Below are 24,110 nucleotides of genomic sequence, written 5' to 3'. Positions count from 1 at the left end.
TCGAATTTTTTCGTTTGAGTTGCATGTAAAAAAAAGTTACCCATAAAAAAGTTGCCAAGCCAAGAACCACGTGTTCAATAAAGGTACGAATGAGATCAACTACATTCTCGATAATTTTGCGGCTTATCAAAACGGAAAACCCAATCCCTTTGCGTATCTAAATTTGTTATCTTTCTGATTTAAGCAACATTGCTAAATGCAATACGCCGCCACTAAAGGTATACTTCATGGATCGAAAATAATAACACAGACATCTTGCTGCAAAAATTAGATAATCGCTGTTTCGTCTAGTGGAAATAAACTCAGAAGTATTTTCGTATGACTTTATAAAATTGTTTTCAAGCATTCCATTCCAATTAGAAAAAGTTCAGTTTTCAGAAAATAAGTTACTGAGCTGCATGAAAAAACTTCCTGATTTTTAAAACTTCATTCATATATCTCGATTTGTTTTTTTTTCGCTGTACCACATTCCATCACAACCACTCAGAAATAGTTCTTAAAGGTAGTAGCTCGTAATCAGCTGAAGCACACCACCACTAAAGTATGTCAAGGTTTCATATATCGATTGAATTTAAGAGGTTTTGAGCGGAATTCAAGGAAATTCTACCTTGGAGTCGTGTTAGCCAGGGGCTTCCTAGTTGCTTTGAAGACCACGTAGAAATTGAGCACAGTAAATATTGCCCATACAGCTAGGAATCTGAACCAGAGGTGGGTGATGACGAAGTACATGGGCACAGTCCACATGAAGAGAAGGGTGGCTCGCATGTAGGACTTATTGTACCTCGCGCGCCAATGGAACAGGATGCACTGACCTGATAAGCAGCTCAATTCTTAACCAAGTCCATCGTGGGTACAAAATAGATCTTTTCTGTAAATAAACCCCCGAGGAGTCAGAACAAACTTTGTTTATATCGGAAAGGCATCCCAGTTAATTATTGCGTAATTCAAAGGCCATTTCTCAGGAAACTTAGCTTCTAAAAATTAAGATATTTGAAGGTTGTTTTTTGCTCTAGATATTTTACTGAAAAATGTAAAGAAGGTAGAATTCTGCACTTTAGGACCTCCTACAATTCCACTCCCCTGAAATCTAACATTAGACATATAGTACCAGTTCCAGTACTTTCTTTACCTCAAACAGAGCAATAAGGTTTCGGATCACGTGAAAGTGTATTAATGGGGTAGAATAATTAGGAGGAACGACTGGGACAATAATCAACTGACCTAAGATCAATGAGACAAAGAGAATCAAAATCATCTCTCCGTGCATCTGTTCATGACCCTTGTGCTTCTCATGTAACTCTGCGTGCTGGAATCTAAAGCAAAATCTGTGCTTTCACGCCTATAATTTTCTGCTGGCTTTAGAACAAAAAAAGTTTTTCAATATTGTCAGCATCGATATCATTTGAGGATTTTGCGGCAGCGAACTATACTCAAAACGTCTTTATTTTCGACCAATTCTATAGAGAACAGTTTCTAGTTGACCTTCGGTCAGGATCATGTAAATTACTTTTACTTTTACAGGATCACTTTTACTGCTTTGGGATATTCGGAAATTAAAGGTTGCAATCAAAATGTTTGTCATGCAAGAAAAAAGGATGAGAGGATGAAAACCTGCCTAAAATACATCAGTTACTTACTTGAGGCGATCTTCATTTGTCAACTGGGCTTTCTGGTCTGCGCTCATATCTTGATATTGCTAAACACAAATTTATCACGAGAGATTATCATTTCATCGAAAATTTCAAACATCGATTATAATAAAATTTCAGTTTTCGATTAGTAGATGAATATAGAAAATGACAAATAATGCACGTCGTAAAATCACTCAATATTATCGCCAAATAACCAGACAGTTGGCTTCATATAGCTTTACCAAACACCTTAGAATTAAACTTATCATTAATCAGAACGTCTTTGCCTCGTTTCCGGCACTTGGAAAACGTAAAACTCGAACCAAAATTGACATTAGTTAGTCAAAAGAGAGATATCAGAGGCTGGCAGCGAACCACTAGCACTAGGGATTCCACTTTCATTATATACTCTTCCGATTAATCTTGTTGATAGGAGAGAAATTACATTATATCAGTAATTTACCCACCTTGAAAAGCTCAGCAGTGTTATCATGGTCAAGTACCGCATGGTGTCTCTGATGATGTTTAGCCATGACTGATACAACTGTAGATCGTTAAGCGTTTTAAGTGCGTTTGTGCCACCACTTCCAATTGTCACCCACCAAATGAACTACCTACCACACATGCATCAACTAACCTGAAATAAAGGACACCATTCAATTACTTATTCTGTTTATATACCTAAAACAAAATTATAGTCGGAATAGGAAAAAAATGATCTAGTTGCGACATGCGAGTTGAACTTCAAGGCGTATTCCTTAAAAAGATGACAGACTTCTTTTAAGCATACTTCCGGAACTTTAAAACCCACTAAAATATTTAGTGGGTTTTAAATTTCCTGTTAAAATAACTGAAAAGATGGATAGAATTCGAACGTTTCTCGTTCCAGAAACTCAATAATGAGAGTTCTGTAAAGAATGCATAACTTGTCTAATTTAATTTACATAACTTTTTAAACACTAAAACAGAAACAAGGAGGCTCGAGTTTTCGCAGAGCTAATTCAGTTGCGATGTTCCACTTATAACTTCAGTCCAAAATTCATATGAGAAAAATAACGGGAGCAATCTCAGACATTCTATCAGTTTTCGGCCATGAAAAACTTGCACCCATAATTGACCAAAAGCCACAAAGCTATATCCTAAAGGAAGACAAGAAAATTGGTATTTTCCACATTTTGTGCTATGATGATCAAATTTATTGACCAATCTAAGACGGTCAAACAACAATTTTCTGTGAAAAGTAAAAACCTGACTCGTAGATCTTTATTTAAAAATTTAAGACTCGAAAAGTGTCCTACCCTAACCTTTTGGTAAATAACCTTTCTCCCAAAGCTGTTCTTTTTCCATAATAATGAAGCACACCAAAGCGCGCCTCTTAGTTTGTTTTTAGGTCTCGAATAGTTATCTTAGATTGTACATGTATACATACATATATACATACATACATACATACATACATACATACATACATACATACATACATACATACATACATACATACATACATTCATACATACATACATACATACATACATACATACATACATACATACATACATACATACATACATACATACATACATACATACATACATACATACATACATACATACATACATACATACATACATACATACATACATACATACATACATACATACATACATACATACATACATACATACATACATACATACAAACATACATAAATGCATACATACATACATACATGCATACATACATACATACAGTTTGACTTTTCAAATTCAGATTCAATTGAGTAGTCCACAAAAAGTACATCTAGTCACAAAGTAATAACTACAAATATTTTTTTTTCATTGTACTAATAGTAACTAATATTAATAAACAAAGGGTTTTTAAAGCCGTTGAGAGACAAATTGGATACGATTTCAGGTTACAGGCAATATTTCAGCTAATCTCATTTTTTCTGCTCAACGATTTCAGTATCAATTAAACTAGAATTCTATTATCTGAAAAATTGGAGCTCTACAACATCAATTCTAATGCAAGCAACTTAGAACGGCAAAAACATTCACAACAAAAAGTTTTGTTTCCATGGCCAATATTTGAAAATATAACACTGATAGACTCTTTAAAAAAACAACAAATGATGAAACCGAAACAAGAATGTTAAACATAACTTTTTCAATGTAATTTAAGTCAGTTTTATCAACTGCTGGCATCTACAAAGCTCCCAGGTGAACGACCATACAGCTTTCTTTGATTTCATACTGGGTCAAATATGATTCTTAATAATCATACTAGGTCATATATGATTCTTAGTTATCATACTAAATCATGTATTTGTATGATTTCTTAGTAGTCATACAAAGCTCATATATGAATTCTTGGAAATCAAACAAGAAATCTGAATACGGAAAAATGTATGATTTTCATTTTCTGTAGAAATAAAAATTCTTGGTAATAATACAAGGTCATATATGGTATGTAAAACATTGACTGATGCCAGAAATTTCCATATGTGATCAGAGGGCGTTTGAATTTAACATATAGTATGTGCAGTCCGCATTTGACTAATTGGGTATCACATCAGTGATTAACTGGTCGATAACTGAAAACTTGAATTGAAGGAAAAAATATGAATGATTCTTGGTAATCATATTGGTATCATTTATGATTTATTTGTAATCACACCAGGATCACATGTGATTTCTTGGTATTCATACAAGGGTTTTATATGATTTATTGGTTTCATATTAGGATCATACTAAGAAATTAAATATGGATAGTATGAAATCATATATGATCCTTGTATAAAATCAAAGAAACTTCAAACCAGGATTCGAAAAGTTAAAAGGTTCAAAATTTGCGAATTATATGAAGTATTTTCAGGCGCAGCTTCAACGTTTTTCAAGTTTTGTGTTAGTGTTCCTTAGGTATTTGTTGTCGAAAAGCAGAAACAAAAGCTGTCAGAAATCTTAGAAAAGCAACGTGCGAAAGGTTTTCCATCGTCCCATGCTGACAAAACGTTGGAAATGCTTTACATATTGCCATCAGAGGAAAACAATCAAAATTATCTATACAGTCGCCAATTGAGTTCGGCTGCTTTAAATTTAGAATGCAAGAGCAATTGGAATCCCACAAAAAGAAATCACGAGTGAAGACACGCGACTACAACAATTGCTTCAACTTCGTTCGAGAGCAATTAATATATAAAACTGATTCCTCTTTCGAAAAACGGAGAGGCAGTCGTGATAATCTAGGAAAAACTTGAAACACTTCATTTGAAAGCCGCATCATGAAAAAATTTACTACGCTAAATATCTACGTATTTATTACGTATCTTTAGTTAAAAAAGCTTTTCAGCACACTTTATTAAATCGTAAAAACTCTGACTCCGTTAAACAATAGGTCAGTTTCCTAAACAGGTGACAGTTAATTTTTATTTCATCAATTTGATGTGGTATACATTAGCAAAAATTAACAACCAAAAATTCTCGGAAAAAAACAGTTTTCCAAACCGATCCTTGCTGGAATAAAAATACATTTGCATTCGTTCCTTCATCAAATTTGGTCTCAAAGTTTAGGATTGAGTTTCTTAAGGACTGACGAGTATGCTGTAAGATTATATGCAGTGCATTCACAATCATACAACCCTCTTGGTTCAAATCACAAACCATTGAACGAGACAACAGCTTGCAATAAAACTAAATATAAATTTAAAAGTTAGGTCGAGAAAATTTTTTAGTACCTTGAACCAATGGAAGAAAGATGGAACAATGGGTGAACTAACTATTGGCAGATTTTTTTAAATCTCAAAGAATGCAGCAAAACTTAGAAGTGTGGTATAAAAATAGTCTATTTTATAATTGTTAATCAAAATTTTACACTAAATCTACAAAAGAAGTCTTCATTTTTGCGAACAAATATTTTGCAATGGCCAAACTCGATGTAGCACCAGGCGAAGGGGCATTCCTCACATGCAATATTCTGCATTGTTGGTTTGAACCGACAGCATCAGAATCGAAAACAAAATCATCAACTAAACTGCCATCACGATTCAGTGCTTGCGCCCGAACTCCTGCCGATATTCTTGTTACTTGACTCGCTGGTAACTTTGGTACGTATTGTTGCAAATTCTTGATTTGTCGATTGATAAAAAGAGAACTTGCAAGTTCATCTAGTCCTTTGAACGTGTAGTTTGTTGCAAGTTTTTGGAACCCTGGATAAGAGAGCATTTCTAGGGTATCCTGCAAGTTGACATCACAATATGAATAACCTTCTCTGTGGGACGCTAAGACCGCGTTTGGGCCCAACCATATTGACCCGTCCATTCTTGGGGTAAAATGCACTCCCAAAAAAGGAAATTTTGGATCTGGAACAGGGTAAATGTTAGCAGACACCAAATCTTTCGCAACATGCAGAGGCAGTGAAAGATATTCACCTCTGACGGGCACAATCTTCGGGTCAGAGCTTGACCCACTAAGTTTGGCTATTCTGTCCGAGTATAAACCACAACATGTCAATACGTATCTTGATTTGATGGTCTGTCCACTTTTCGATTTTAACACTATCGGAAACTTCTCGTTAAAACTTGAAAACTTGTTCAGCGCGGTTAATTCAAAATTTTTGAAAGTTTCGCCTCCAGTTTTCAGGAAAGATAGTTCAAATGACTTTGTGACAACTTTCCAATCCACGATAGATGTATGCGGTGAATAAATGGCACTGACCCCTTCACAATTTGGTTCAATCTTTTTAATCTCTTGCACGTTTTCCAACACTCGTACTTCCGGCACGCTATTTTGTAATGAATTTTTATACAAATCATCAAGTTTGCTTAATTCACCATCTTTAACAGCAATGACTAACTTTCCACACTTTTTGTAAGGAATTCCATTGGCTTTAAAATAGGAGAATGCTTCAAGAGCCCCTTCAAGGCATAATTTAGCTTTCAGTGAGTTGGGTTTGTAGTACAACCCCATATGAACAACCCCGCTGTTTCGCCCACTCTGGTGGTAGCCTACTTCGTGTTCTTTCTCAACGAGAGCTATTCGTGTGCTCGCAGGCAGAGTTCGTTTCACAAGCATTGCAGTGGCACAGCCAATGATACCACCACCTACTATCACCAAATCGTATGATTTTGATGATACCATAGTGGCTTCAGCTCAACAATGTCATTCTACCTAAAAAGTTTGAGAGTGTATTTAAAGAAACTGGAGATGAAGTCAAGGACCGATTTAGATGAGAAATCTTACGACTGAGCAATTCCAGCCAGGTTATTGGTAACATTCGCCAATTAAATAATCAATTTAATATCAACGTTCAAAAAAATTAGGCCGTCAACAGTCAATTAGGCAAGTCAACCCATGTTCAAGGACATTTCTCGGTAACCTATATGCAAAAAAAACTTAACAACGGAAGTCGGCGTCGGATCCAGTAGTCCTCAGAAAATACCATAGCGACGAATCGGATGACAAAACCAAATGCACGATGCAATGGTATAGTGCAATGTTATGTCAGTGCAGCTACGGACTCCAAACCAAACAGTGTTCAAAATTCATTGGTATACGATAAGCACGAGCCCCACACTTGATAAAATTGAACTCATCAGCACCAAAACTGTCCCTAAACCAGACGGTCGTTTCTCGACCAAAGAAGCGATCAATTTTTATTGCGATTTGGTCAGGTGGATTCACGCTAACAAGCATCAATGAACCTGTGTCGAGTTCAGGTTGAAAACAAGGGGACCAAAACCTCTTCTATTAGGTAAGGCATTCCAAGGAGAGAGTCCAGTGTGCGCTCTGGAAATAACGAAACAATCTCTCCAAATTACCATCCTGATGAGCCGTATTGGACAGATTGAATGCCTGTATGTGCACGTTTTGCGGCAATTTAAACGAAGTTCATTTTTTTCAATGCTATCTCGGAGCTTCTTCTCTCACGGCTCGTAGTCTGGTCAAATCACGATTGGCAAGCCCCGACCGTAGAGGGAACACTAACCATAACACAGGCTATTGGCAAGGAGCGGGATTTCAATATCTCCAGGAGTAGCAGTTAATCACGTGAAGAGGGATATTGGCGCAAACTAACTATACCTTAAAAAGCATTCTAGCTGGTGCTGTTTTTTAAGTCAGAGGGATTTATCGTAGAGGTCATTTTCGAGGCAAAATGACTAGCTTCAAAAAGTAGTCGAGGTTTGCACCCGTTTTGCTCAATAAAATCAGTCAATAAATTCAGCTCTACAGCGCATAGGAGGCGTTTCAGCGGGACTCTCAAAAAAGACAAAGTTGTGATATCTGTTCAACCTGGTGCACTCCTTAATCTCACACGGTTTGCCAAGAAGATGAGAGCTTACTAGATGACAAAAACCAAAACAACAGTGAAACATCATGTAACATCTCCCTAGGCAAAATGACTAGCTTCAAAAAGTAGTCGAGGTTTGCACCCGTTTTGCTCAATAAAATCAGTCAATAAATTCAGCTCTACAGCGCATAGGAGGCGTTTCAGCGGGACTCTCAAAAAAGACAAAGTTGTGATATCTGTTCAACCTGGTGCACTCCTTAATCTCACACGGTTTGCCAAGAAGATGAGAGCTTACTAGATGACAAAAACCAAAACAACAGTGAAACATCATGTAACATCTCCCTAGGCAAAATGACTAGCTTCAAAAAGTAGTCGAGGTTTGCACCCGTTTTGCTCAATAAAATCAGTCAATAAATTCAGCTCTACAGCGCATAGGAGGCGTTTCAGCGGGACTCTAAAAAAAAGACAAAGTTGTGATATCTGTTCAACCTGGTGCACTCCTCAATCTCACACGGTTTGCCAAGAAGATGAGAGCTTACTAGATGACAAAAACCAAAACAACAGTGAAACATCATGTAACATCTCCCTAGGCAAAATGACTATCTTCAAAAAGTAGTCGAGGTTTGCACCCGTTTTGCTCAATAAAATCAGTCAATAAATTCAGCTCTACAGCGCATAGGAGGCGTTTCAGCGGGACTCTCAAAAAAAGACAAAGTTGTGATATCTGTTCAACCTGGTGCACTCCTTAATCTCACACGGTTTGCCAAGAAGATGAGAGCTTACTAGATGACAAAAACCAAAACAACAGTGAAACATCATGTAACATCTCCCTTATTTTAGATTTCGCTATGGTGTTTTTATCCTTCTAGTACGGTTTTTATTCAGTATTTGCTAAATTTCTCCAAGTTCGGGGTACAAGGTAAAAGCGTTCTGATTTCGACTAAGTTAATTTCTAAGTTAATAGGGGTGCTTGATACAAGCGACTGAACGGAGGCGCGGTAGTGGTGGCGATTTGGAGGGGGGGGGGGGGGGTGAACTGGGGGGTCAAAATCTTGTCACCACCAATCACACCATAAAATTATGTCTCAAAAACAATTTCAGGAAATCCCATTCTTGGAGTCTAGTAAGCAGAAAGACTCTTAAAGCCGATCAGCCACCTGATGCACATCAGGGGTTACCTGTTTATCCCATTTTGGAGGACGAGAAGCCACAAGGGCCGGATAAAAAGTCGGTCAAAAAAATTGCATAAGACTACAGGACTAAAATATTAGCTACAAACTTTGTTTGAGAACATTTAAAAGCAATGTTTTGCCTTCTTTATCTTAATACTCATATATGAGAATCACTATTTTCAGTTTGCTCGGCACCAAAAAAAGAATTCCAACTATAGCATATTGAAAAGCCCTAAGGTTTTTTTTAACATGAACTTGCAGCCTTTCACAAACTATTGCTGTAGTAATAAAATTCATAGTTTTTTTCTTTGTCGGTAAAACTCACAGCGTGATACTGAAATCGCTTGCTGTGCGACATCTTTTCAGCATGACATTATTTACAACAGGAACAAAGCAGCAGTAGAAAAGATAATCAAATTGCGTAAAAAGTTGAGAAAGCGGCAAAGATTGGCCCAAACCAAATTGGTTTGACCAAATAAAATCTATTGGTTGGATGAAAAAAACATCTAGTAGAATTCGTGAGTAATTTGGACAGCGAAAAAAACAGAAGAATCAAAATATAGCACGTGAACAGAAACATTTGCAAAAATCTGTTTCCCATCTCAATTTCCAAGTAGTGCTTGACACTCTTAAAGCTCTCATTTTGGATAACTGTACAGCTCTGGCGACACTAAAATAATTCCCACTTTGACTTCTAAATGAGTACCAAATCAATCAAAATGTTTGGGATCTTTGAAAACAACCACGCTCAAACTTGATCTGAACTGTACAAATTGTAACGCAAGAAGGGAGTGGCCTAATTCAACTTTCTGTATGACAATGCCAATAACATGGGTGAACTCGATGGGTGAACTCATTTCGATGGGTAAACTTTTTGCGATGGGTGAACTCATTCACTAAATTTTATTCTGCTTTTAATTGTTTTAAAGTTTAATGTTGAAAAGAATATCAAACTAAGAAAATCTCACAAACTGTTTTGGTATCTGAATATTTCAAACCTCAATGTTTCGAAAACAGTATACAGTGCAGATCTGAGACGATTTGCTTCTCCCACTCATTCAAATCTTTGAAAAACAAATAAAAGAAAAGGGGTCAAACTATTTTTGAAATTGATCAAGCTGGCTAAAATTCCGCCATTGATCAAGCTGGCTAAAATTTTGTCAATTTTTTTGTCTAAAAAATGCAATTTTTAACGTCTGAGTTGTAAACAATGTTGGTGTTAGCAAGATATCACAATTTTGGCTCTGATACATCTACAAAAACGCCAGTTATCCGAAAGGTACATAAGGACTAAATTCAGAATTATTTGACAAAATTGGACTTAATATGACATAAATGCTACAATTTTTTTTTGCAATTTTGATGTATTTTGGCTCCTAACACAGGCTATTTTAAGTACTATTTTAAGTGGGCTACCTTATTCTTTCTCTGGCATTTCATCGAAAAAGCCCTGATAAGCGTTAAATCATTGAACACTCAACTGTTTTAATGAGATACTCCAACCAAAATTTAGATCAAATTGAGTTGAAATGCCGCCAAAAATTTTGAAACACTCTCCAAAAGAACATTATTTATGCAGTGCATAAAGAACATTCTTTATGCAGTGCATAAAGAACATTCTTTATGCAGTGCAATTCGAGACGCAGAGAGCTTTAATTTGATGCACATATGTTAGTCCGGGATGCCCTCAGAGAAGTCAAGAATTGCCGCAGCAAAAAAATGGGGCTGGTATAAAATTCTCCCACTATTCGTTCAAAAATGTGGGAAAAAGTTAACCTCCGTTAAATTAAAAACAATTATAGAAACAAGCTGCAGAAGCCAAATATAAACAGCGATGGGACAAAACAACAGCCATGACAAAACCCTATGCTGAAGAGCAACGGGACGAAAAGGGGACTGGAGCAGGAATGAGGGGGTTCGAACAACCAGAAACTGCCCCTTGCAATAGAATCTTATGTCTGCTCCGTAGCTTCGATGAATTGTATTGTTAAAGATAGCAGAGCTCTAAGAGAGCTGCTCACTGAATTGCTGCCCTTCAGGCTTCACCTAATTATCCCGTTTTGGAGGACAAAAATTAAACAGCCTCAGACATTTGACCGCACGAAAGATCGCATATAAAAAAACTGCAGTACTAATAGAAGGCAACCAACTTCTTTGAAGAGAAATTGAACAATTTCAGACGGATTTCAAAATTCATATCAAGTCATTAAGCGCCTCAATAGTAAAGTAAAAATTCATGATCAAGAAGCGGCAACTTTGATATTGATAACTTCGCTAGCGGTATGCTCACAACCGTTCAGTTCTAACAAACATCCGAAAAAAAGGACAGCGAAAAAAAACAGAATAATCAAAATATAGCACGTGAACAGAAACATTTGCAAAAATCTGTTTCCCATCTCAATTTCCAAGTAGTGCTTGACACTCTTAAAGCTCTCATTTTGGATAACTGTACTGCTCTGGCGACACTAAAATAATTCCCACTTTGACTTCTAAATGAGTACCAAATCAACCAAGTCAATCCTAACACAGGCTATTTTAAGTACTATTTTAAGTGGGCTACCTAATTCTTTCTCTGGCATTTCATCGAAAAAGCCCTGATAAGCGTTAAATCATTGAACACTCAACTGTTTTAATGAGAAACTCCAACCAAGATTTAGATCAAATTGACTTGAAATGCCGCCAAAAATTTTGAAACACTCTCCAACAGAACATTATTTATGCAGTGCATAAAGAACATTCTTTATGCAGTGCATAAAGAACATTCTTTATGCAGTGCAATTCGAGACGCAGAGAGCTTTAATTTGATGCACATATGTTAGTCCGGGATGCCCTCAGAGAAGTCAAGAATTGCCGCAGCAAAAAATGGGGCTGGTATAAAATTCTCCCACTATTCGTTCAAAAATGTGGGGAAAAGTTAACCTCCGTTAAATTAAAAACAATTATAGAAACAAGCTGCAGAAGCCAAATATAAACAGCGATGGGACAAAACAACAGCCATAACAAAACCCTATGCTGAAGAGCAACAGGACGAAAAGGGGATTGGAGCACGAATGAGGGGGTTCGAACAACCAGAAACTGCCCCTTGCAATAGAATTTTATGTCTGCTCCGTAGCTTCGATGAATTGTACTGTTAAAGATAGCAGAGCTCTAAGAGAGCTGCTCACTGAATTGCCGCCCTTCAGGCTTCACCTAATTATCCCGTTTTCGAGGACAAAAATTAAACAGCCTCAGACATTTCACCGCACAAAAGATCGCATATAAAAAAACTGCAGTACTAATAGAATGCAACCAACTTCTTTGAAGAGAAATTGAACAATTTCAGACGGATTTCAAAATTCATATCAAGTCATTAAGCGCCTCAATAGTAAAGTAACAATTCATGATCAAGAAGCGGCAACTTTGATAACTTCGGTAGCGGTATGCTCACAACCGTTCAGTTCTAACAAACATCCGAAATAGTTGAAACGAATTCATACCTGAGCAACTTCATATATAGAACGAGGAACTCATGGAGACAAAAAACCTTGAACATTTTTAAAGGAATATATTAAAAGAATTTGTTGCAAGATTATGCTAGCGATCTACATAATAGTGGTTTAATTAAACTTCAAATTAATTAACTCCATTATCAATTGTCTGACTTTTAACAGAAATAGTTCTCGGCCACATGATCGAGTTGGCAAAACTCAATGTTCAGACTCGAAAAGTGACAATTAACACGGCAGTGATTTCAGCCAATTGTTGTAAATTCTGTAAGAGCTCAAATTTTACAGCCATCCTCAAAAAGTTTGTACTATTACTGAGATTTGAACAAAAAAATTCAATACTAGTTTAATTCTAGCAAGTTATGACTGAAGCAAACCTAAATAATCACAAAGTTTCTTCAACAACTGAAAGCAACAACTACAATATCGAAGAATAACGTATTGGCTACCCGAAAAAGGAAAACGTTTCAACCAGTTTGATGAGTCGGCCCAGGCCAATCATTGGAATAGCAAAAAGAAACATTTTCAAGATCCAGATTACACGCACTTTTTGAGCATGGAGAAAATTTTGACCGCATTTTTAGATGCATGATCGATTTGCAGGTTAAGGCATTTGAGTAGTCGCTGGTTCAACGTAGTTCTCTACAAACCAACATCTTTCATCACCATTTTACATTTCTCATCAGCATTAGAAGACGGCCACACTTCTGACTCAAATGGTCTCATGTTCAATTGCACAGATGTTCCACGTCGAAGTGAAAAAATTTGCTGTACGTGGCTTGCTCTTACTGTTTCCCAAAAGTAGGGAAAGCCGCAAGTTGAAAATTAGTTGGAATTCAGTTACCTTGTGGAAAAACTTTGTGAGGGAGTGACTTACAGATATGCTAAGTAAAAACGCATAAAAACGCCATGTAACTATTATAATTGTTAAAAACTTCGTTTGAGAGCAATTAAAGAAGTTTTCTAATAACTCTGCCTTTGACTTTTCGTTTTCCACAAAAGAAATTTATGTATAAACGAAATGCGGTTTTGGATGTCTGGCTTCTATACGCTGTTCGACTAAGCACCTATAGGTAGGTTAGGTTTATAGGTAGGTTCTGTAGCACTGTAGATTAGCACTGCACTAAGTGATTAGGACTAAGCACTGTAGATTAGCGTTAACCAATCCCTTTTTTGATCATTGGTGAAAACATCCTCAAAGACGTCATCCCGTGTATTTATGTGGTGTTTTACAAACCAAGATTGATCCTTCGAATCAAAATGCTTTACTTGTGCTATAACTGCGGCAATAAGTGAAATAAATTTCCCGTTTGAACGTTTTCCTGTCTCTCTAACTTAACCATTAAACGCGGAGTGGTCTGGCTACTAGAGTTTTTAAACTTAGCAATCAACGGGGGTTCGCCGCCTAACTTGTAAAATGATTAAACAATGTTTCAAAACTGTTTTTTGGCGATAGACTTGTTCAATGGAAATTCATTACGCTGCTTGATATCGACACAATTTTTTCAAATTGCCAAAAAAATTATGTGAACAGGCTCATGAGAACTCGAATCTAGATGCACGGAAACCTCGTTTACGTCAAGAGTTACTTTTTCTTTCTAAGAGAGTGGGAATGAAAATTAAAATTATTCAAAAATGTGTTAGACAACAAACAAATACACTCAAATTAGATCAAACATTCACTTCACAAATAAATGGCCATTAGCATCATTATCAATCAATAATCATAACTAACATCATAAGAATTGGTCCAAAACAAACAAAGCTTAAACAACAATTCAAAAAAATACACGCGAGTTGTAAAAATATATCGCGTCATTCTAATAGTCATAATAATATGAACAATGACACCGATATATCGATTCATTATCAAAATCATAATCAGATTAACTTTCCATCCTTTTCATCTCTAATTCATGAAATAATAAACCTTTCACGCAATAGTCGTGAAAGCAATTTTACGCTTCTTGCCAGCAGTTGGAGCAACTTCACTTTCAGCTGACTTAGAATCATCATCTCCACTTTTATTCCCTTGCAAGTTCTCAGATCCACAGTTATCAGAGGCCTCTTGGCGGTCAATTTCTTCTAGTTTTGACAACTTTGTTTCCGATGCAACAACTGTTTTGAAAGATACCCTCCGTTTATTCCCAGAATCTTGGGGAGCAGGGCTGTTCGGGCTAGGAGTTTTCAAAATTGATTTCGGAGTAGTTGGAGCGGATCCGACTTTGGGCGCTGGTGAAGTCAAATTGATGTCACTCGATTTATCGCTCAATGGTTTTGCTACTACTTCCTCAACGCTATCGTCGTCAATGCAAATTGGATTCGCGGAGTCAGTTACAACGCATATATCTTCTGCTTTCTGATTTTTCAGTGATTCAGCTAAAATTCGACTTCCGCGAGCAAACGCAGACGTTATTTGATTGCTATTAGCATTAACAGTTTTTGATTTTTGTACTAAAGATTTTTTAGCGTGTGAATCGACCTTGCCTTTGCCAGGTACAAGCTTCTGCTTCAGTTGTGGAGAAAATGTGACACTTTTTGGGCTCACAGCCGGTGATTTCACCTTCGGTTCCGCGGGTGACATTGGTTTCAAAATCGTTTTCAAAGCAAGCGGAGCTAATTTTCCCTTCACTTTATTTCCAGACACTGGCGTCGACGGCTGTGATTCCAATTTATCACCATTACTTGGGGTTCGGTCCATATCGCTAACTTTGCTTTTATCTTGAGTTTTGGCACCTGGAGTACTACTCAGAGACATTTTCTCTTGGTTCGGTGTCGCTTTATTGGATTCAACATTTGAAGAATTTTGTTTTTGTGGTGTCGCCTTCTCAGAGCTTTCAGTGGCTTTAGATAAAGTAGCACTCACAGGCGTAACACTACGTGAGTTTGTCTCATCAACTACAGATTCAGAATCTTTCGCCGCTGCAACAGGTGTTGAATGAGGTGTTTGCACAGTTTGAAACACAATCTCCGATTCCGCAACTCGCTCTCCTAACTCGCCATTATCAAACGTACAAATAGTTGCATATCCGTCACTTGAAGTGGCAACAAACATGCTTCCGTCTTTATTCCACGTTCCTGAGTTCAAAGAGGCATAATGGATGTTTTCCACTTTCGAAAACACCTCGAATTTTTCCGTGTCGTAAAATAACAATGAACTCTCCGTAATAACAACGAAAACAAGCCTGTAGGAAAGATTGAACAACCTTTTAGCTTCATTTCCATCATTCTGCTCAATTCGATATTTGAATTTGATAGGACAAAACGATATGCTTACAGACGGTCGTTTGCCACACGGTAAATAGAGCACGGGTTTCGACAAATTGTCACGGCTGTAGACATACGTGCAGAATATTGAGGATTCCGCACTAATTGCGTAGCTTCCTGATGGTACAACAAAAAATTCTCCGTGAGGTGAAAAACATATTCTGTGGAAAAAACCGTCACCTGTATCTCCAAAAAGTTTCATTGCTTTATCATTATGAACAAATTTGGTATTTCGGTAAGCACAGCGTTTATTAGTAGCGTGATAAATTCTCACAGATTTGTCATCCGCAAAGGTAGCAATAAACTTTCCCAACGGGTCAATTGCAACCCCCTGCACTAATCCTTTGCTTTCTCGAAATGCGTGCAGACATTGCCCCGTTGCAACGTGCCATAGTCTCGCCGAAGTATCGATTGATCCCGACAATAAAAGAGTTCCATCGCTATTCCAGCATAAATCTTGAACCTCTTCAATATGGCCTCGCAAAGTTCGCGATACTTTCCAGTACTCTTTGTTTAGGTCTGTATCGTCGTCCAAAAACGAAGCAGCATATTTTTCCTTCTCATCACAACGAGTCCAAAGACAAACAACTCCGTCGTCATCGGAACTGGCCAGCAGAGGTTGATTTTGCACCAACACAGGACAAAACTTGACGCAATTTGCAGCACGTTTGTGTTCTGACAATATCGACAACACTTCGATTTTCAACTAAAATATAGCAATAATTTTCTATATTAAAAATTAGAAAATAACCGAACCCTCGAAAATAATAGCCACAAAATGAGAATTAGCAATTGAAGAAGATCAAGGCCATTGTCTCCCGGTCATCACATCAAAATAATGTGTACTTATTTTTGAATGAGAAGCAAACGCAGATCAATTGACAGATGCAAACGTTTGCTTTCGCTTCGTATATGTATCTCCCGACTCCAATTCTATTTATAAAAAAATTCCATGCTTTTCCAAAAGCAAACAAACAAGCGTCTCTCATCATTTGAAAAATATCGGAAAAGCAGCTTATTCAATAATGCTAAGTATGAAGTTGAAGCTGGTTAAATAATTCAACAGCTTCTTCCGGTGTTTTCACTGATTTGATGAAATCGTTCATTTAAAAGTTGTTTCGTGATGTTTTCGCTGCAAATGAAAAAAAACAACCTCATTTTGCATTACAACTCATCAACAAATCATTTAGCAATTGTGTCAAAGTAAAGACGGGAACTGATATTAATAACACCAAAAAATAATAAACAAATATCGGCAAAAATGAAACACACAAATATTCCTTGCAAACAAGTAAGGTTAATGTTATAAAACACTGTTACCTGGTCATTGCGGGCATACAAAAAACTGTAAATGTGCGCAGTTAGATTAGAACAATTCAGATATTTTCAGAAAAAAAAAACAAACCACGCTCTTGAAAACCGGAAAGTTCTTCAAACATAGCCGGAAGATTGCTGGAAAATAGCCACCGTTGACGCGCTGGATGCACATCGAGATTGAAACAAAAAAAGAAGAACTTGACCGAATTTTTCCAACGCCAAAAAGTGTTCTAATTTGGCGGGCAGTTTCAGCTAAATTCTAAAAAAACTATACTTAATTCAGCTTCTAAACTGAAAGCTAATAAGCTTAATACCAATGTCAGAGAGCAAACACTCTAATGAACTTTGACAACTTAATGCTCAATGACTTAATGAGCGGGCTTTATCGGTTAACCCAGTTTCTTTTGATTTTGCTCTTTTGACTTTGACAGTATTAACCACATTGCGTAATTCAATGCGTGAAAGAATTTACTCTTTTGACTTTAAACATTGAGTGAGGTAAGTCAGAAAACAAGCGTGAAAATGGTGACTTATGGAAAACGAAAAACGCGATAAAAGGTTAAGCGAATTTAAAAAAAACAGCCGGACAAGTCCTGAAACACAATCCAAAGAAATGAATGAAAAACTTAGAATTACCGTACCCAACCGTGAGAAACAAACTAAACAAAATAATAACCATTGATAAAACTCTTCACGCTTTAACCCTGAAAGCCAAATTTGATCCAACTAAATATACCCATTAACACAAGCGCAAGCATTGAAAGAGCTTTACTAGCCAATAAAAATAGCACATATCGAGAAATATTAAAAAATGGATATTGGAAAGCTTAAAGAAGGTTTCCGCAATTCGCGAGATTAAAAGCAACATTCTTTTCTGGAATACGTGCAGTCACCCATCTGCAAGACGTAAAAAAAAGTTTCATTGGCCCGTAAAGATTGATAAACAGAAAATGAAAAGAATTACAGAAAAAGTGAAAACAATTGCAAATTTTAATGAAATGATACTAAAAATTTTGATATTAGTTTTTTCAGAAGCACTTTGTCTTCATGGGCAATCATTAAACCTAAATTCATGCCTTAAAAAGCTGCATTGGCTCAAAGATCGTTAAACCAGGAACATAACAAACTTTCATACATTATCAAAAAATTGCAAAAATCCGTGATATTAAAGTTGAATACCGTTCGGTTGCACATATCGTCTGCCCGGTAACTTACCAGCAAACACTAGAGGAGGTTACCTGACCACTGAACAACAGAGGCTAGAAAAACTCAAAAAAAAACAAAAAACTTTTGGAAATTTTTTTTTTCAAAAAGTTGCTAAAATTCGTCACATTAAAATGGTGAAAACAGTTCAATTACCATTAAAAACTATGCAGCAAATTATTTTCGAACCCCCGGTTTGAAAATAAGTTGAACAAAAACCTGAAAAACCTGAAAAAAATTGCAAATAATATAACCGACTTACATCGGTCGAATTTCTCTCAAACGACCGGCGAGCGGTTGGCTTCGTCAGTACCTAGCCACTGTATAGTGAGGTTAGCTTTACTTTGATTGAAGGGGCGTGAGGTTAGGGTAATAGACGATGGCCTCACGCCACATAACAGCCGCTGAGGTGCGGCATCAACAAAAGAGTTAAGGAGAGAGAGATAGAGAGCGAGAGAGTGCGAGATAAAACGTGAAGGAGAAAGAGAAGGAAAGAAACTCCAAACACAGAAAGAGAGAACTGGGAATTTTTTCCATGATGAGATTCGACAATACAACTTCAAGTTCTCTAGCCTTGTTAGTAACTAAATCATAGAAAAAAACTGAAAGTGCAAAATTCAGAGAAAAAGTTTCCACATATCGCAGTGAAGAAAATGTTCACAAACATTTTTCGAGTTTCAGTGGCCAGTAAAGATCCATACGCTTGCAGCATAATAATTTCAAAAAGTAAATTTTCAAAAAATTGCTAAAATTCGAGTCATTAACATAATGATAACCATTCCACTAACTCTTGAAACTAAGCAGCAGCTTAATATCAAACCTCGAAGGAGGTCCCTGGTGCACGATCAAATAGAAAAATCCAATAATATTCAAAAAACTTGAAAAAAATTGCATAAGTTTTTTAAAAAATTGCTTGAATTCGTGATACTAATATCTTGAAAAACAAAACATTGCATCCGAAAACCACGCAGTAACCTATTACCAAAGCCTAGAGGAGGTTTGTTGCCTCTTGAGGCTAGAAAAACCTTAAAAAAAGGTTGAGGTGCACCTGGGTTCTGACGGGGAGGGAGGGGGGTTGGAGAGCAGAGGGGTGGGGGGGCAACAGCGCGGTGGGGGCAGTAGTGGGAGAACCGCCCTTCACACCATAAGTCTAAGTCTCCAAAGCAGTTTGAGCTGAAACAGAGCTGAAAGGCTCTAAGAGCACTTAAGGCCCCCTGCGCGCTACCTGTTTATCCAGTTTTTGAGGACAAAAAGTCAAAAGCGTCAGACGAAAAATCGGTCAAGCGAAAAATCCTATTAAAAAAGACCGACAGGACTAATATAATTGCTACAAACTTCGTTTGAGAGCAATTAAATAGCATTTTGATTATGTTGGCATTACCAAAACAAATAGCTCATAAAATGGCCATCGCAAGTATTTATATCTTGCACAAAAGACCTGTATCAACTTTCGCAAAAGTCAATTTAAGACTAATCAAACAAACTCAAAAATGACAAAACGTGAAGAACTGCACCATTTTGGGCTCGAAAACTCCTAAAAATAACCTCTTAACCTTGAATTAAGGCATTTCCAGCAGTTGCAACTTTCTAAGCACTTAAAGGACTAGTAAAGCTAACTTTGGTCCTCTACTGATAATTAATACCCACTAGCCTTACCTGCTTATCCCGTTTTGAAAGATCAAAGGGATCTATTACCTTTTGCCCCGCCCCGCTTAGTGGGCTTATATCTTTTACGCCCTCCCGGCGCATGTGTTCTTTTTTTACATAGTAAAGTGCTATATAAGAAAATATAATTTGTAACGAGGGACGTAAAAAACACTGGTGGGCTAAAACAGAACAGATCCTATCAAAGTAATTGAAAAAAATTGTGAGATATTATAAAGAAAACATAGCCGGAAGACTCGACACAAGTTCTCAACATATTATTCCATTTGAAAAACCATTGCCGCCTTAATATTGTTCGTTTTCACTTTTTAAGAAGGCTGCGTAACTAAAATCACAATACCATTTGGACTTGTTATTGACATCAAAAGTCCAAAAAATGTGTAACAGATGATGAGAAGACAGCACCCGAACATAATCCGAATCCTTTGGATGTAATTGAACATAGCCGAACAAGTCCTGAACCACCGAGCCAAGAATTTTTGTTGAACAAAACCCAGACCACGAATTGGCTCGGTATGCACTTTAAAAACAGTTCAAACCGAACTCCCAGGAAAAAACACAAAAAATTTCTGCATGAAAAAAAACATCGAGAAGGAAATTTTTGCTCAAACTCTCTTTTCTCGGTCTTTTCCTCGCCTTCTTTCGAAAAATTCATGCCTTAAAATTGAATTTCGAAATCAGTGAAATGAAGCCAGATTAAAAACAAAGCCGCAAAATTCGGGAATCGGCTCGACGTAAAAATTAAGCTAATTCATAAGTTGTGACATCGAAACACTTCTCTAGAACAGACAGTTAGTTTTACGCGGGTTAAGTTAGTTTTTGTTGGAAAAATGACTACCACATGTTAGACACAATGATAAAACAAAAAATAGGAACCCGAGGTAAGAAAAAATGGAGAAACAAAACTTTGAAATCTATTTTTACGGTATTTTCACTAAAACATTATTTTATGAGATTTTTTAAAAGACTCTTATGAGATTTTTTAAAAATACTTGAAGCCAAATTATGAAAAATAAGCTCTTACAAACAACTTTGACTAAAAAACTGGAAAGAGTAAACAAACTTTTTAATATTATAAAAACACATAAATCCAAACAAAAGTTCTTTTCAGCCAATAGGGTATCCAGATGCTCGCAAAACAATAGGCAAGTCATAATAGGTTAAGAAACTTGTCTAAAGAACAGAAAAAAACCAGAAAAACTGCCAAAAAAATTCAGAAAAACATTTCCAATTTTCGCCAATTTCTCGACAAAAAAAGCTTTAAATCCACAGAACTTTAACCACGTGTTAACTAAACATTGCCCAAGTATTTGGGGTCTTTTCAATACCCATTTGAGGCAGTAAAACAATAGGAAAAAAATCGTAAAAATTAGCCCAAAAATCAGCAAAATACATGAAAAACATCCGAATTAGCATAAAATTCATATTAATTTTTATAAATCTTCAAACCAATACCAAACCCAGCCTTAAATTGAAACAAAATCATTACCAAATCTCAACCAAAAAAATTGAGAAAGAAACTGCATTAAAATGCCGCACGTGAACAAAAAATTTCGCTCGCTTACAGAATTTTTTCACACCTCAATTTTTTGCTCTCTAGAAACAGCGATATGAACAAAAAATCACTCTTTTCGCTCCACGATTCATTTTGTTCAACAACAAAATCACTCCAAAATTTTTTCGCGTACTTCATTTCCCACTTCAAAATTCACTCCAATAAAATTGATTTATAAAAAGGACTTCTCCAATACTCATTTTCAAGTCGTAAAAGACAGCGCCCCAATACAATTCAAATTCTTTGAATTCTAAAAAAAACGCTACAGTCTATTAAAACCACAGAAAAGGTTTTAAAGAGTAAAACAATTGTTGGTATTGTGGAATGGATATGTGGAGGGTGTGGTTTGGTTTTTTTAATGGCTATACATAGATGCGGTTTTATTAGGTTTAGATAAAGAACTATTATGAGATCAAAACCGCTAAAATTGTCTTTTGACCTCGCAAACTGCCAGCAGTTCCGAATTACGAAACGTTACAAACTACAGTACTAATCCAAAGTTTAAAACGCGTATTTCAATTCCCAATAAGAGAAGAGCAAAAATTTAAAATAATTGATTAGATAGCCTTAAACCCTGCAAAACTTTAAACATAGCCAGCAAATAGCCACTGTTCACGAGCATGACGCACATTGAAACAGATAAACAGGAAGAGACTGAAACTGACAGAAAATTTTCCAAAGTTTAAAAAGTTGTTCTAATTCTGTGTGCAGTTTCAGTTACAATTTTAAACTATACCTAACTAAGCATCAAAACTGAAAACAAGACTAAGCTCATTACTTTACTAATGTTAGCTACAAATCGCACTAATGGACTTTGATAACCTAATGCAATATGACTTAATCACCGGGCTTTATCGGTTCATACCCGTTTTTTCTGATTTTGCTCTTTTGACATTGATTGTATTCACTACATTGCGTAATCCAATGGTTGAAAGAACTCAAAATCCATTCAGTTTAAATAGTGAGTGAGGTAAGTCACGACTTAAGCGTGAAAATAGTAACTAATGTAAACGAAGTGATCCAAAGGTTATGAAAATTAAAAACAAAACGAAAAGTTCTGAAATACAATCAAACGAAATGAATAAACAGTCTCCACTTTCTGAACAGCAGACCAAATGACCATTACGAATCAAAAAGAAACAGAGCTTCACAAATTGAAAGCAAAACAAGAACGGCAGTAATAAGAAAAAATTATAAACCTGATATCACTTTTGGGCTCATTTCAAGATGGCTTACTTCAACACCAGTCTGAAGAAAGAAGACAGGTTTCCTTCGCTGTTTAGATGGAGTATTTACGCAAACTTGTATACTGTAGAGAAAACTGTTTGTACGCACAGCCAGGGAACGAATGACTAAGGGGTATAGTGCAATGGAGTATAAGAGTGGAAATTCCACGAGGAAAATAGGGTATAGCTTTTGAATGTTGACAATAGGTTGCAGCGGTTACATGTAAGACGGTACTTGGTAAATTCTGGAGTTGGCAATTACATATCATTTATTGCATGGAGATAAAAGGGTATAGTTTTGCCATACGAATAAAGCGTGTAATAATTAATAGTCCAGTTGAAATTACAAAACTTTACTGAGAAAACGTTAATTTCTTTTCATATGGAGTAAATATGAGTCATCAAGTGGTCAATTGTACATCATATTCTCTATCCTAAAGTACAACTACAAGAAAGACGTTTCTCCAATAAAAGTTGTTTCCAGTGTAAAATTTTAAAAAATGAAAAAAGTATCATATCTGTTTAAAAAAGTATATATGAGTTATCAAAGGCAACTCTACATCCCTTTTTTGCTCTTAATGTACAAGTCACAGAGAAAAAGTCTTTAAGTAAAAGCTTTTTCATAAATTAAAAATAACAAAAAACTACTTAAAAATGTATCATCTTTGCTCATACAAACTATATATTAGTCATCAATGTTCAATTGTACATCACTTTCCTCTAAAAACACAAATCTCAAAGAAAAAGTTCTTCAGTAAAAGTTGTTTCATCAGTGAAAACTAACACCAAAATACTTTCAAAAAAGTCACTTTGTCCATACAATGTATATATGAGTCATCAAAGATAAACTGAACATCATTTTTTCCCTCTTAATGTTTAAGTCCTAGGGAAAAAGTCTTAAACAGAAGTTCTGACAATAGTGGAGACTAACAGAAAACTACTTAAAAATTTATCACCTTTGCTCATACAAACTGTATATCAGTCATCAAAGGTCAGTTGTACATCATTTTTTTTTATTTTTTCCTCTAATTTACAAGTCATAGAGAAGAAATTCAAAAGGAAAAGTTGTTTCATTAGTAAAAGTTAACACAATTTCCGTAAAACATATCAATTTTGCTCACATAAAGTATATATGAGTCACCAAAGGTCAATTTTACATCATATTTTTCCTCTAAAAGTAAAAGTCATAATGAAAAATTTCTTAAAAATTGTTGCATCAGTTAAAACAAACACAAAAATTTTAAAACATCAATTTTGATCAAAGAAAATATATATGATTCATCAGAAGTTAATTATACATCATT

At 36.1% G+C, this 24,110-nt stretch overlaps 3 protein-coding genes across 3 annotated transcripts in view; all 3 read right to left on the bottom strand.

The window, feature by feature from the left end:
* Positions 1-24,110, bottom strand: part of LOC142341744 (E3 ubiquitin ligase Rnf121-like) — a 168,264-nt gene that overhangs the window by 35,039 nt on the left and 109,115 nt on the right. Inside the window, exons 2-5 of the mRNA XM_075392922.1 lie at positions 2,099-2,270; positions 1,638-1,696; positions 1,222-1,313; positions 608-812 (exon numbers count right to left, since the gene is read on the bottom strand). Of these exons, the coding sequence (XP_075249037.1) occupies positions 608-812; positions 1,222-1,313; positions 1,638-1,696; positions 2,099-2,164 (422 nt within the window). The 5' untranslated portion in view covers positions 2,165-2,270. The remainder of the gene's footprint in view (positions 1-607; positions 813-1,221; positions 1,314-1,637; positions 1,697-2,098; positions 2,271-24,110) is intronic.
* LOC142341041 (L-2-hydroxyglutarate dehydrogenase, mitochondrial-like) lies at positions 5,455-6,793 on the bottom strand. The gene has a single exon (XM_075391875.1). It carries the CDS (start codon positions 6,764-6,766, stop codon positions 5,498-5,500), a length of 1,269 nt encoding a protein of 422 aa, XP_075247990.1. The 5' UTR covers positions 6,767-6,793; the 3' UTR covers positions 5,455-5,497.
* LOC142341742 (chromatin assembly factor 1 subunit B-like) overlaps positions 14,181-24,110 on the bottom strand; it is a 45,095-nt gene continuing 35,165 nt past the window's right edge. The window contains exon 2 of the mRNA XM_075392919.1: positions 14,181-16,546. Coding sequence (XP_075249034.1) covers positions 14,507-16,546 — 2,040 coding nt within the window. The 3' untranslated portion in view covers positions 14,181-14,506. The remainder of the gene's footprint in view (positions 16,547-24,110) is intronic.

Source organism: Convolutriloba macropyga, chromosome 6 (genome assembly GCF_964194025.1).
Source record: "Convolutriloba macropyga chromosome 6, txConMacr16.3, whole genome shotgun sequence".
NCBI classification, from domain to species: Eukaryota; Metazoa; Xenacoelomorpha; order Acoela; family Convolutidae; genus Convolutriloba; species Convolutriloba macropyga.
This window is presented reverse-complemented; position numbering and strand designations above follow the sequence as displayed.

Coding starts and splice junctions, on each gene's coding strand:
- LOC142341041 (XM_075391875.1), bottom strand. CDS start 6,766: ATGGTATCATCAAAATCATACGATTTGGTGATAGTAGGTGGTGGTATC.